This window comes from Prionailurus bengalensis, chromosome D1 (genome assembly GCF_016509475.1).
Source record: "Prionailurus bengalensis isolate Pbe53 chromosome D1, Fcat_Pben_1.1_paternal_pri, whole genome shotgun sequence".
NCBI classification, from domain to species: domain Eukaryota; kingdom Metazoa; phylum Chordata; class Mammalia; order Carnivora; family Felidae; genus Prionailurus; species Prionailurus bengalensis.
In genome coordinates this window covers 65,970,381-65,984,210 of record NC_057346.1, presented here as the reverse complement: position 1 = coordinate 65,984,210, position 13,830 = coordinate 65,970,381, and the positions used below count along the sequence as shown (strand labels likewise).

General features: G+C 45.5%; 1 protein-coding gene across 7 annotated transcripts in view; it reads left to right on the top strand.

Moving 5' to 3' along the window:
* The window catches only part of DENND2B (DENN domain containing 2B), a 185,499-nt gene that overhangs the window by 143,528 nt on the left and 28,141 nt on the right, over positions 1–13,830 (top strand). For 6 of the 7 annotated variants that reach the window (XM_043580583.1, XM_043580580.1, XM_043580578.1 and 3 more), the window contains 2 exons: positions 7,556–8,800; positions 12,247–12,383. In XM_043580583.1, coding sequence (XP_043436518.1) covers positions 7,556–8,800; positions 12,247–12,383 — 1,382 coding nt within the window. The remainder of the gene's footprint in view (positions 1–7,555; positions 8,801–12,246; positions 12,384–13,830) is intronic. The other variant, XM_043580585.1, reaches the window with a different exon arrangement.

Below are 13,830 nucleotides of genomic sequence, written 5' to 3'. Positions count from 1 at the left end.
ATTTTAACTCTCACTTTCTGTCTATGTACACACCCACACACACACTTTAAATTTAAAATTTTCTTCTTTAAATTTTTTTCTTTAAATTTCTTTTTTTTTTTTAATTTTTCTTTAAATTTCTCTTTCCATACCCTTAGTTCATACTCTTTGTTTCCTACTCACTTGTCTTATATATTTGTCTGTATGTGAGTATTTATGCTCCTCTGCTCCTTTGCATTCTCTCCCCTTTCTTCTCTCTTTCTCCTTTTATCTCTGTAAATGTTGGTTTTGGCCAGTCCCATGCTGCGGTGTTGGCATGCGCGCCTGTGCCGAGAGCAGATCTGGCTGCCTGCTGACAAGGCAGTGGTGTGAGTGTTGCGTTTCACAGTGTCTGCCTTCCCAGGGGCAAACCTGGGATTTTAGAATAAAGAGCAAGAGATGATCAGAGCAGAGTCTTAGATGTCTTTTAGCTGTGTTGTATTTACTTTTATATTTCTTTTATATTCCTGGAGCCATTTATGGTGTTCAAGCACTTTTGAAAAGTACATCATTTTAGCCACACAGCTAGTAGTAAGGATACTTAGAGCAAGTGTTTTTCCTGTTTTATGGATAAAGAATCTGAGGCACAGAGGATTTAGGTGACTTTTCCATGAGCACATCCAGGAAGTGATGGGACTAGGACCAGAGGAAACCCAGGTTTTTAGACTCTTATTCTGTTATATGATTTTTGCCTTATGGGAGAGGTCTTTGGGAACTGACACCTGCCCTCTGGGCTGCACTGAGTGCTTTGTGTAACTTTTTGTATTGTTCTTCAGGTCATATATCAACAAGAGGGGGAGGCAGGGAAGTCTGTGCCTGTCCTGGGCAGGCAAAAGGAGACCTAAGTTTTAACCATTTATTTTTTATTCATTCATTTAGTTGTTCAACATAAACATTAATTCCTACTAAATTCTAGATGCATTACAAAGAATGGGGGATACGAAGATTAATAAGACTCTGTTACCACCTTCAACTAGGTCCATTCATTGTCTAGTAAGGGAGGCAAGTGAGGAAATAATATAGTCCAATAACATGTTACAAGTACCATAACAGACATTTTTCCAGGCTCAGTGGAGGCATCAAAACATAGCTGTCTCCACCTGGATGAAGGGGGTAGGATCAAGAGAGATTCCAGAGTGCAGCTACAGAGATATGTAAGTGACCAAGCCAGCATTCCAGGCAAAGGAAACAACGTGGGAAGCCTAGAAGCATGAAAAGCAAGGAGTTTGACGTGGGTAGGATACAGGATTGCATGTAAGAAAAGACTGTGAGATGACAAAGGAAAAAAATAAATAGGGGAAAGGAGTGTGATGTGTGTAGGATACAGGATTGCATGTAAGAAAAAATAGTGAGATGACAGAGGAAAAATAAATAAGGACCAGATCATGAGGGGCCTTGACATCCATGTCAATGAATTTGCACTTCATTCTGTGGAGAGTGGGGAGTGTCAAGCATGAGGAGTTTCCCTTACTAGAAAGATGTCAGAAGATAAGAGGATTGATGAGAACTGGGTTAAGGTTGAAGGCAGAGACATTAAGAGATTGTTTCAATAGTCCCGGTGAAAGATCAGATCTGAAAGAAGGAAGTAGCAGCAGTGGGGATGATGAGGAAGGGGACATATCTGAGAGATGTGAAGGATGTAAAATTGGTAGGACTTAGTCATTATGTAGATCTGTGTGTTTGGGGAAGGAGCTGGGTACATATGGTTGAAGGAGTGGGAAACAAAGAATAAATCTGGATCTTTTCTCCCCTCTGTGGAATGAGTTGGAAAACATGAAAGCAGTAAAAGCCAATGGTGGAAGCATAAAGCAGCATAGGGATGAGACTACGTGAGAAGATACTCAGCCCAGGTAGATGAGAGTGAGAACAAAAGGGATTCTCCAGTCTAAGGGCAACCCTTCTAGATGGACATTGGATCCCCATCCCCTTTACTGCTTGCTTAAGGACATTGCTCCTGAATTTGCCTGCTTTCATCCTGCACCAACAGCTTTTCTCACCACAGTGAGTCTAGTCACCCTACAACATTATTACAGTATTGTTGATTGCATTCCCTATGCTGTACTCTTCATCTCTGTGACTTACTTATTTTATAGCTGGAAGGTTGTACCTCTTAATCCCTTTCACCTATTTTGCCCATCCCCCCACCTCCCTCCCTTTTGGCAATGATTAGTTTGTTTTCTGTGTTTAAGGATTTGTTTGTTTGTTTAGATTCCATATATAAGTATAGTCATGTGGTTTTTGTCTTTTTCTATCTTATTGCATTTAGTATAATACCTTATAGTTCATCCCTGCTGTCATAAATGGCAAGATCTCATTCTTTTTTATGGTTTAGTAATACTCCACTGTGTATTGGTATATGTGTGTGTACATCTTCATTATCCAGTCATCTGCTGATAAACACTTAGGTTGCTTTTGTATCTTGGCTATTGTGAGTAATGCTGCAATAAACATAGAAGTGCATACTTCTTTTTGAATTATTGCTTTCATTTTCTTTGGGTAAATACCCAGTAGTGGTATTACTACATCAGATGGCATTTCTATTTATTTTATTTTATTTTATTTTATTTTATTTTATTTTATTTTAGAGAGAGAGAGAGAGAGAGAGAAAGAGAGTGCACTAGTGGGGAAGGGGTGCACAGAGAGAGAAAGAGAAGCCCAAGCAGGCTCCACACTGAATGCAGAACCTGATGCAGGGCTTGATCCCATGACCCTGGTGTTATTACCCAAGCCAAAATCAAGAATCAGGCACTCAACCAACTGAGCTACCCATGTGCCCTTCTATTTTTATTTATTTATTTTTATTTATTTTTTTTTAATGTTTTATTTATTTTTGAGACAGAGACAGAGCATGAACGGGGGAGGGTCAGAGAGAGAGGGAGACACAGAATCTGAAGCAGGCTCCAGGCTCTGAGCTGTCAGCACGGAGCCCAACGCGGGGCTTGAACTCACGGACCGTGAGATCATGACCTGAGCTGAAGTCGGACGCTTAACCGACTGAGCCACCCAGGTGCCCCTATTTTTGATCTCTTGAGGAACCTTGATATTGTTCTCCACAGTAGTTGTACCAATATACATTCCAACCAAAAGTATACAAGGGTTCCCTTTTTTCCATATGCTCGCCAGTGCTTGTTATTTCTTGTCTTTGTGATACTAGCCACTTTGGGGGGGCAAAGACTGATGGAAGCTTATTCTATTCTTGGGATTACAGAACTAGCTCCATTTGTAGGGAGTGCTCAGAGGAGATTCTCAGAAGAGTGCCAGAGCCCCTAGTAAAGAGAATGAGATCCAAACATCAAGACCATGGAGATCCAAGACCAAGACCATCGAGACCAACAACTGCTCTATGGGGAAGTGGAGGAGAGGCACAGGGATGGAAGGTCCAGGGCAGTGGTTTTGCACTGGGATAGGGCAGGCCAATTATACACAAGGCTGGCCTTTCCCACCTGCATCATTTTACTGTTGCATTGTAGCAAACCACCTGAAAACGTAGTGGTTTAGAACAGTTTATTCTCACGTTTCTGTGCATTTACTGGGCAGTCCCTCCACTGGTTTCCTCTGGAGTCACTCATGTAGCCAAGTTCACTTGGATCCAAGATGACCTCACTCACGTGTCAGACTCACGTGTCAGGCTCACACTGAGGCGGGCTGTCGGCTGCAGGGGCCTCAGTTGTGCTCCTCTTGTCCTCTAAAAGACTAGACTGGCTTCCTTACATGACTTTCTCAGGGTAGCATTCTAGGTATATAAAGGGGGCTTCTGCAAGGCCTCTTGAGGCCTCAGGTTTGGAACTTCACTTAATTTCTACTCCATTCTTTTGGTCAAAGCATATCACAAGATCAACCTAGATTTAAGGGGCAGAAAAATAGAATCCACCTTTTGATAGCATGAGCTGCAAAAGATTTACAGCCATTTTTAATTTACTTCCCTCCCCTTTCACCCCAGATGTTTAGAATCTAAGAACAAAGGTAAGCTCTTTGAAAAAGTTTGCCAAGCAATTGTTCTGAGTGCTGAGCCCCTCATTAATATTAGTTATTATCAGGCTAAGATTGATTGCTATGTGTTAGCCACTGAGCTCAACACTTGACATATATTGTCTCTATTCCTTACAATAATCCCCAGAGATGTGTGCTTTTTTAACTTCCATTTTACAGATCAAGATACTAAGGTTTAAAGAGTTGAAGTTATTTGCTGAAAGTCATGTAACTTGGTAGTGGCTATGCTGAAATGTGAACCCTAAGGCTTTCTAATGTTCTTACCCTCTGTTGAGAACAACTGGCCTAGCATAACCATTAAGTGAAAAACTTAATACCAACGATAATTACAGTCATAGTGAGTTACAGTGTACGATATCAGCTCACATCCATAGTCTCATTTGCCCATTATGACAACCCAATGACATAGTTGGATCGGTTTTGAGGGATTGAAACTGGAAGCTCAGAGTGAGCGGCTTTGCCCAAGGTCACATTCCTAAAAAGGTAGAATTAGAAACAGGGAGAGTTAAGTGAGAATGGCATGAAGGCAAGGGCTTATCTATATTGTTTACAAATTTATTCCTAGAACCCTGGAGTGAGTGATGAACCTGGAGATGCCTGGGCTCCAGGCCCCTTTTTTCATCCCAAGCTGATACAGCACTTGGGGCCTGTCCTGTGTGGGAGGCTGTGCAAGGAATACCTGTAGCTCTGGCCACAGCTCACCAATGATACAGAGACCAGGACCTTTAAAGGCAAGGGTCAGTCTCTTCTCTATTTGATGATTCATGCGAGGAGGGAAACTAAACTTTAGTTACAGCAGGGTAGGCGTTTAGGCATTGAGAGAATTTCTTGCTTTGTGGAGATTTCTCCATGCTGGAACTACTACGGGAAGTTAGGGAGCCATTTGTTGTGAAATCATGCTGGAATCAGACCAGAGATCCTTACCCTATTTCTTTCCCACCTGTGGGAACTGTGCCACACACATCTACTCCCCATAAGTACAGTGGCTTCATGGCCTGATGACTTCTCATCTTGGGAGTTTGAGGAGACGCATCTCTAAGGGAGCATATCAAAATGTCTGGAGCAATGAGGCATAATCAAAAGGCTTCCTAAGAGATTCTGAGTCTCATTAGATGCCTGTCATCTCCCACTAGATTTTAAACTTCATAAGGACATGAATTTTTGTCTCTTTTGTTTATTCTTTTTTTTTTTTAAACGTTTTATTTATTTTTGAGACAGAGAGAGACAGAGCATGAACAGAGGAGGGTCAGAGCGAGGGAGACACAGAATCTGAAACAGGCTCCAGGCTCTGAGCTGTCAGCACAGAGCCCGACGCGGTGCTCGAACTCACGCACCGCGAGATCATGACCTGAGCTGCAGTCGGCCGCTTAACCGACTGAGCCACCCAGGCGCCCCTTTTGTTTATTCTTATATCTAGCACCTAGAGCAGAGCCTGGTCCATAGTAGATGCTCACTAAGTATTTGTTGAATGAAAAAACACAAATTAAAGTTGTTTTCTATTCAAGGCATCTTCTCCCACCTCCAATTGAGAATAGCTGAAACAGAATCCTTTGTGTAGTCCAGACTTTACTGGCTTACAGGGCTGGACTGATGGCCTTCTGTATCCATGGTTCTGTGAAATAAATGAGGGACTTCAGGCCTCCCTCGATTGTGAGTAGGTTGGGATCTCCCCAGGCTCAAGCTTGGCACATTGCCCTGCTGCTGCCTACTCTAGGGAGCGCTGAGGCTTATTCTTTTCACACATCCTTACTGAGCAGAGTCTCTTTGGTCATTGGCTTGGCTGGGCACTGAATTTCTCTCATCTGTGCCCATGTACACGTGGGATGGCTCTTGTTTGACTTGCCCTTTTAAAAACAACTTAAGCATGTTGAGGTTTCCTGTTGATCGGGGGCAGCCAGAGGCTATGACCCAACAGGGAATTGTCGGCCAATCCCTGACTCACCCAAGCTACAGTTTTCTGTGTGTGAGCAAGCAGTGACAGCAGGCTGGCTTGAGGGCAGCTGGCTGCCTTCCTGTGGATGGCATGGGACTCTGGAGCCTGTGAGGCTACTGCCCGGCTTTAAGGCCCATGGTGTTAGGGTCAGGTAGACCTTTGTAGCATGTGGCGTTGGCAAAAACCCTGCTGTCTTTGAACTAAAATTGTTTGAGAAGAAGGCTGGAAGTTGACAGTGAACTGAAAAGATAGTCCTCTCATGGTTCTTGTCAATAAGCTCACCTTTACCTTTTTGTTTCTTTATTTGTCCTTCATTCCCTGAGCACCTTACAGATACTGAGGATGTGTCCTTCCACCTGGAAGAAATCGTGGTCTAGTAGGGGAGAGGTCTAGAGGTCTTGAGGGGGAAGAGGTCCCTGATCCTTATAAATGCACTGTTTGAGACAGGGCTGTGCCCAGTGCTGTGAGGGTTCCTGCCGAGTTATGTCCTGGAGCCTAGGTAGTTGACAAAGATGGCAGAGGCCACTGCTTCGTCTTCAGAGGGGGCCACATCATATACCGTAAATTCCTGTCCTGGCTTCCCTCCTCACTAGCTGAGGGGCCTTGGATGAGATATTTAGCCTTTCTGGGCTTCAGTGTTTTTCATTTGTAAAATGAAGATAATAATAAACAATAATTATTATATAGAGTTTTTGTGAAGACTAAATGAGTTAACAGTATGTATTATTTAGAACTATTCCTCATATCTGATAAGATCTATGTGTGGATTTAGAGCTAGAAGTGGCCAGTGCTTGTTTGAAGGGATGCCACCGCTGGAAGGTAGAGCTGCCTGAGGAGCTGGCCTCCTTTCCCCATGGGCATCCTCACTGACAGGGCCAAGAGGACTCTTTCTTGAGGGACCCTTCTGATCCTTTTGAGACCTTCGGAGATCTGAATTCTGGTCAGGACTCAAGCTGAGCTGCATATGTTGTGGTGGTAACAGAAGTCTCAGGGGAGACAGGGCTTTGTTAAAGAGACAGATCAAAGCGCTTGGGTGTATATTTGGGGCAGTGCAGGAAGTAGTGTGCTGGGGATGCTTTCTAGCAGCTCCTGAGAACTGATCACTAGCATTTCTTCCCAATGTCACATTCAGTGAGGTCATGTTGGTAGCTTAAAATCAGCCACAATAGGAATATTTATACCATGGAAGTTGGCAAACATTACAGATCTGTGCTTTGTCTTTCAGAGGGCCGATTGCTAAATATTTTGCAGACACCACTGGCCTTACTGTGCTCTAGTTGGCAGATGTAGATTCTGGGGATCCTCTCACCTGACACAGAGCTGGCTTCTGCTCCAGATGGTACTCAGGGTCTCTGGGCTTGAACTGGGCAGAGAGACCCATTGAGTTTGGCCTGCTGTGGATAAGGAGCTGTTCCTTTCCTTGAGGATGGCTTTGGGGGTGTATTACTTGAATAGAGTACTTTGAGCTTGAACGTCCTGTAGGAAGAGTTACTTAGCTCTCTACAAATGTAACACCATACCTCTGGTTGTCGGGCCACTCACTGCCATTTTCTCTTCTTTTCCTTTTGTTTTTGTTTTTGTTTTTGTTTTTGTTTTTGTTTTTGTTGGTTTTAGGTCTCAGTCAGTCTCTCCACCTCCAGTTCTCTCCCCACCAAGGAGTCCCATCTACCCATTCAGTGATAGTGAAACGTCAGCCTGCAGGTACCCAAGCCGCTCCAGCTCCCGGCTGCTCCTCAAGGACTGGCACCCCCGTGATCTTTCACCCCCAAATCCTCAAGCTCACTCCCCAGACACTTCACCACCCATCTGTCCTCTCAAGGCCACCAACTTCAGTTATTTGGACAGAAGCCCTTCAGTGTGCAAGAGAGAGGACCAGAAGGAGAATGTCCAAGGGGCAGCCCAGGATGTAGAGGGAGTAGCTGCTTGCCTCCCCCTTGCCCAGAGCACCCCATCCCTGGGGCCGGGAACCGGCTCACGGAGCTCCTTTCTGAACCGCACTGGCAACCGTGCCCATAGCCTGGGCATCCGGGAGAAGATCTCAGCATGGGAGGGTCGCCGAGAGGCTTCACCCAGGATGAGCATGTGTGGGGAGAAGCGGGAGGGCTCTGGGGGCGAGTGGGCGGTCAGTGAAGGCTGTCCCAGCGTGGCGCCATCCCCCTGCAGCTCAGAAAAAACCTTCGATTTCAAGGGCCTCCGGAGGATGAGCAGGACCTTCTCAGAGTGTTCCTACCCTGAGACCGAGGAGGAGGGAGAGGCGCTCCCTGTCCGGGACTCTTTCTACCGGCTAGAGAGACGGGCAGGCCGGAGTGAGCCCAGTGCCTTCCTCAGGGGGCATGGCAGTAGGAAAGAGAGCTCAGCAGTGCTGAGTCGGATCCAGAAAATTGAACAGGCCCTGAAGGAGCAGCCAGGCCGGGGACTCCCCCAGCTCCCCAGCAGCTGCTACAGTGTAGACCGAGGGAAAAGGAAGACTGGGACCTTGGGAACCTTGGAGGAACTGACAGGGAGCACGAGTGTGAGCACTGGCAACCGGGCAGGAGGAGTGGCTGGAGTTGGGGGGGAGGCAGGCCCACCCCTGGAGAGAGAAGGCAGTGGCTCCACTAAGCCAGGGACCCCGGGAAATAGCCTGAGCTCCCAGCTGCTGCCATCAAAGAGCTCCCTTGATCCCGCTGTGAACCCTGTTCCCAAACCCAAGCGCACCTTTGAATATGAGGCTGACAAGAATCCCAAGAGTAAGCCAAGCAATGGTCTACCTCCTTCGCCCACACCTGCTGCTCCACCCCCCCTGCCCTCCACCCCAGCCCCACCAGTCACCCGGAGACCCAAGAAGGACACACGTGGTCACCGCAAGTCCCAGAGCAGGTAATGAATGTTCCTCCAGTGTCTTCACAGCCAGGTACTGTGGCTTTCTTTTAGATGGAAGATGTGAAAGCAGACTGTAGTTGTGGGTCACAGTCAGAAGTGCTTCATGGATCCTGAAGCAGTGAGTAATTGTCAGGTGGTGACATCAATTAGGTGAAAAAGAAATTGTTCTGCTCTTGCAGGATAAGGATACATAAACGTGAGTGGGAGGATGAAAATGCTTCTTCCAAATGCTGTCTACTGAAGGTGTGGGCTGGATTTGGCCTTGGGGGGAGAGTTGGGCTACGTCTTGAGCCCTGTTGGAACTGCCTTGGTCCTTGTGGGAAAGGTAGGACCACCTTATTTTTAGATAGAATGGGCAGTCCTTTGAGGAACGTAGGATCTTAGTCTCATGACTACCTGAAATGCCAGCATTAGAAACTTATTTCCTTGAGGGAATCACTATCTGAATACTGCATGTTGCCATTAACATAGTAGCATCAATACATTTAAGATGATTTTCTCTCTCCTGAGGGCTGCCTGGCCATTTAGGGATCCTGGGCCTTTAGGAAGAAGAGATCCTTGGATCGTGAAAGGGGAGACTGATGGAAAATGTGTCAAAGAATATTTTACTGTTTTTTTGGCCATGTTCAAGAATGGCCTGTCCTGACACTGTCATTAGCTTCCTGCTCAGTCTCAGCATTCTTGACCCTGGACTACCTGGGCTGTCTCCACAATTATAAGTGACTGACTGGGCACTGGAGCTGCTAGGGTTGTGAAAGTTGACAGACACCTTATTCTCTGAATTGGGGTAGGCAGGAGCCCGCCTCCTTAGAAAAGCCTGTCTCCTTCTCCCTCACTGCCTTTCTCTTCTAACCCAAAGTCAGATGGCATTTGGGCTTATTTTACTTCTCGGGGTTCTTCAGTTGGGTCTAATACTTCAGGCTACACCCAGCATATCATTCAGGGATACCATCATATAGATACCTGCTCAGCCATGAGAGGAAGACATCAGAAAGTTTCAGGTGCATGGGCCAGAAGAGCCCTGGGCTAAGGGTAATCCTATGTTTTGGCTTACCCCAACATGCTTACTGGCTCTCAAGACTTTAACAGCCTGCCAGGAGTGTTTGCTTTGTTCTGATTTATCCATTTCTATAAATACCCATCTAGAGCCTGCCATGCACTAAACCTTGTACTGGATAAGGGGACACAGGGTCAAATAAGATACGGTTCTTCTATTCTTCCATTCTTGATGTGGTACAGGAGGTAGATCACAGATAAATCCTAGATGCTCTATGTGACACGATCCATGTCAGTGTAGGATGCTACAGAGACCCAGAGGAAGAGGCAGCTAAGTTAGACAGGGGAGTGCGGGAAGCCTCCTTATAGAGGGAGTTGTTGAGCTAAATTTAGAAGAACAAAAAAGCAGTTAGCTAGGTGGAAAAGGGGATGTGGGAGAGTATATCAGCCCGAAGGTTTAACACATACTCCTGTACATGTTACATTTATATATAATATATACACACACATATACCATATATGGTGGAGTCACTTCACATAATAATTAACATAGCAAATTAAAAAATCTGTGCTCTTGGAAAAAAAGAGAGACCATTCAAAAAGTGTAAGTTCTTTTATTTGCCTATTCACACAGTGGCATATTCCCTGAAGGAGCATGAGATGGTAAGTTTGTTTTGGTTGTGTCAGGCATGATTCTTATATGTAACAATTTTTTATTTAAAAAATCCAACCAAGTATTTCTTTTGGTATTCAACCCCCCCAAAAAAAAAAGAAAAGAAAGAAAGAAATCTGTTAAAAATAAATCTGTGGAGAAACTGACTATATTAGTCTTAATTAAAGACAGTGTGTGTTGGTCTTCAATGTGGTATCTTCCTGAGGGATTTTCAAGGGTAATTTGGCTGAACATGATTTGTATATCTGTATATTTGAGAACTATCTGCAAAAGATGTTGACCTCACAGTATATATGTTAATGAAAGCTTGATCTCAGACCGCCAGTATCTGTGAGCCAACATTCAGGAACCACTGCATTTAATCATTGGATATTTAAGTGGGTCAGAAGTCTAGGTCAGAGACAGACTTGGGAGCCATCATAGTAGGAATGGTAGATATAGCAATGGCCATCAGTATTTGGCTCCCAGAGAGCACAGAGTGAGAGAAAGAATCCTGAAGACAGAACTCTGAGAGACTCTGGCATTTAAAAGGCAAGTGGAAAAGGTATATCCCTCACATGAACCTGAAAACTAATTGCCAAAGAAGCTGTTGACTGTGTCATGGAGGTGAAGGGAGGAGGGTGCCGGTGTAGAGTGTTCAGCTGTGTCAAGTGCTACAGAATAGCTAGGCAAGCTGAGAACAGAATGTGGCTTTTAGGACACCTTTAGTCCTTGACTTGCACCCCAAGACTCTGAGAAGTTGTTCATTAAACAAGAGAGAAAGGCTGAAATATCTAATGGTAACCAAAAGAAGAGGGAGGTGTTAATGGATGGGAGGAGGTCTTCAGTCAGTATCTTTCCTTTCTCCCCCTCCCCACCCCGCCAGGAGTCTGCTGGGACCTGCCTTGGAGAGGGAGAGGACGCAGCTAGGGTCAAGTCTTAGATAACGGAGGAGAGGAGTAGAGAGTACTGTGGGCTCAAGCTATCTGAGGAGCTAACAAACCGTGGTTTTGAAATTCTGTAGTAGAGGGGATGGCTATTTGCAGTATGGAAAGGAGCAGCTGACTAGCTCAAGGGAAGCTGGGTCTTGGAAGTAGCTTCTGGCTGCAAATTGCCCTCCTTGTTCCACCTCAGAAGTGGTATGATTTGTTTGGAGGTCTCAGCCCTTCCTCTTCTAACGATGCACCTATCACCACCTGATTCCCTGACCCCCAAACAGCCCTGGGCATCACCCATCCACTGTTGAGCCCTTACTACCTGTTCAGAGCAGGAGCGCTTGCTAGGATGCGGGCATAATGGAGGCTCCAGAGGCTGAACAGGCACTCCATTCTGTGGTACTGGCAGATACTTCACAAGGATGATAGGCTCCGGGGCTTGGAGGCCCAGGTTAAAAGCTCAGACCCTGGAGTCAGACAGCCTCGGTGAGTCCGGCCACTTGTCACTTCATCTCCCTGAGCCTCCATCTCCTTATTCATAAAATGGCACAATAGCTAGTAGCAGCATTGTGAAGATTAATGAGGTCCATGTGCAAGGTGTTTGACATAGCATCTGACACATCGCACCCTTTTTAGCTGTGGGATTTGTTACTGGTATGATTAGCAGGCACCGAGGCTGGGGTCTCTCAGATCATTTATCTCCTCATTTGAATGGTAAGTTTGGATCCACCTTGATACATTGCTTGGTAGCTGGTTTGTGAGGAGGACCTCTGGTCTTTGCTGTTGCCCATGGCCATTCCCCCAATGAGGCGGTTGGAATCTAGTTCTGCTGAAATGACCCATGCTCTTGTTATCCACAGAAAATCCTTTGAGTTTGAGGATGCATCCAGTCTCCAGTCCCTGTACCCCTCTTCTCCCACTGAGAATGGTACTGAGAGCCAACCCAAGTTTGGATCCAAAAGCACTTTAGAAGAAAATGCCTATGAAGATATTGTGGGTAAGCTGTGGTAGAGGTGGCGGGCTGGCTTATCTCTGGGGACTGCAGAACAGGAACAGGAGGGACACTCCCAGGTTCCACTTCATTCACTGGGGGCAGACATGGCCCAGCTTCTGGAACTTTTCAAGAAAATGGGCATCAGGGGAAACATCTTGGAAAAGACTGAGCAGCTAAGAGATTAAAGCCTGACCTTGAATGAACTGAAACTGAAAGGGCTTCTGGGACCACAGTAAGGGGAAAACCATATCATTCCTTTTATTTTCAGAAGGCTTCCTTAGCTGTGTGTCCTTCCTTAGCTGTGTAATCTTAGGCAAATCACGTTTCTGAGGCCTGTTTCCTCTTATAAAGTTATGATGATACGTTAACAACAACAACAACAACAACAACAATAATAATAATAATACCTCAAAGGATTATTGTTAGGATTCAATGAGATAAAATGTATATCAGAGTACCTAGCACAGTGCCTGGTCCTTAATATGTATCTCTTCTACTTTCTCTTAAAGTAAATGGTGTCAAGAAAGCATCTGGGATTTTATTCTGCTTGCATACTAACAAGTTTAGCCTTCCCTGGCTTCACAGATGCTGGCCGAAGACACAAGACTCTTGGATCACAGTCAAAGGACTTTATTACTCATGGCACAGCAGGCAGCACATGGGTCCCCTTGCTCCCAGGTCCCATGAGGCAGTGTGGAGGAGGTCCAGGTTGAACCTGCACTTACATGTGGGTCTGTGTGCCAGGAGGAACTTCAGGCTGAAGGAACCCCAGTCTTTCCAGGGGGTGGCTAGCAAACATGCCCAACCTTTGCCCCACAAGGAGGTCTTGTTTTTATTATTCTGGCCAGGAAACAAACCTGCCTCTGCCCTGGAGGAAGACACTATCTCTACCTTCTGAGGTTGTTTGCTATACATCTTTGAAAAGACAGTCTGGATGGGTCCTTCCCCTTGCTCAAAAGTCAGAAATGTAAAATACCATGGAGAATTGTCCTTCAACAACTGGGAGGACTTGGTGTTGGCAAACTTGTGTTCCAGGGTCAACAAAAAACCGGTAGTCTAGGCTGCGTTGGGTTTATTTTGGGCTTTCATTTGAATCCTGGTCTCATTCTCTTTAGTGGGGCTTCAGTTTTGTTGGAGTAAAGTATGTGTGAGTGTCACTCAAGAGAAGCAGTGTGCTTGTGCACTTGACCCCTCCTCTCTCATCTCTGGCTCTGTCTCATCTCTGTGTTAGGCCTTGAGGCTGGAGACCCTTGAAAGTTCTTAGTTAACATATTAGAGAGAAAAACGGCCCTAATGGAGAACCCTCCAGATTCTCCTAAGACTAGAGAATCTTAGGAAGAGGGGGTCGTCTATTCCCTCATTTGATCTTTGCCACCAGTTTCATAGTTTTCTCCTGATAACTTGCTGGGCCAGCATTTCTGGGGAAATAGCAGCAGTGCTTGGATCCACA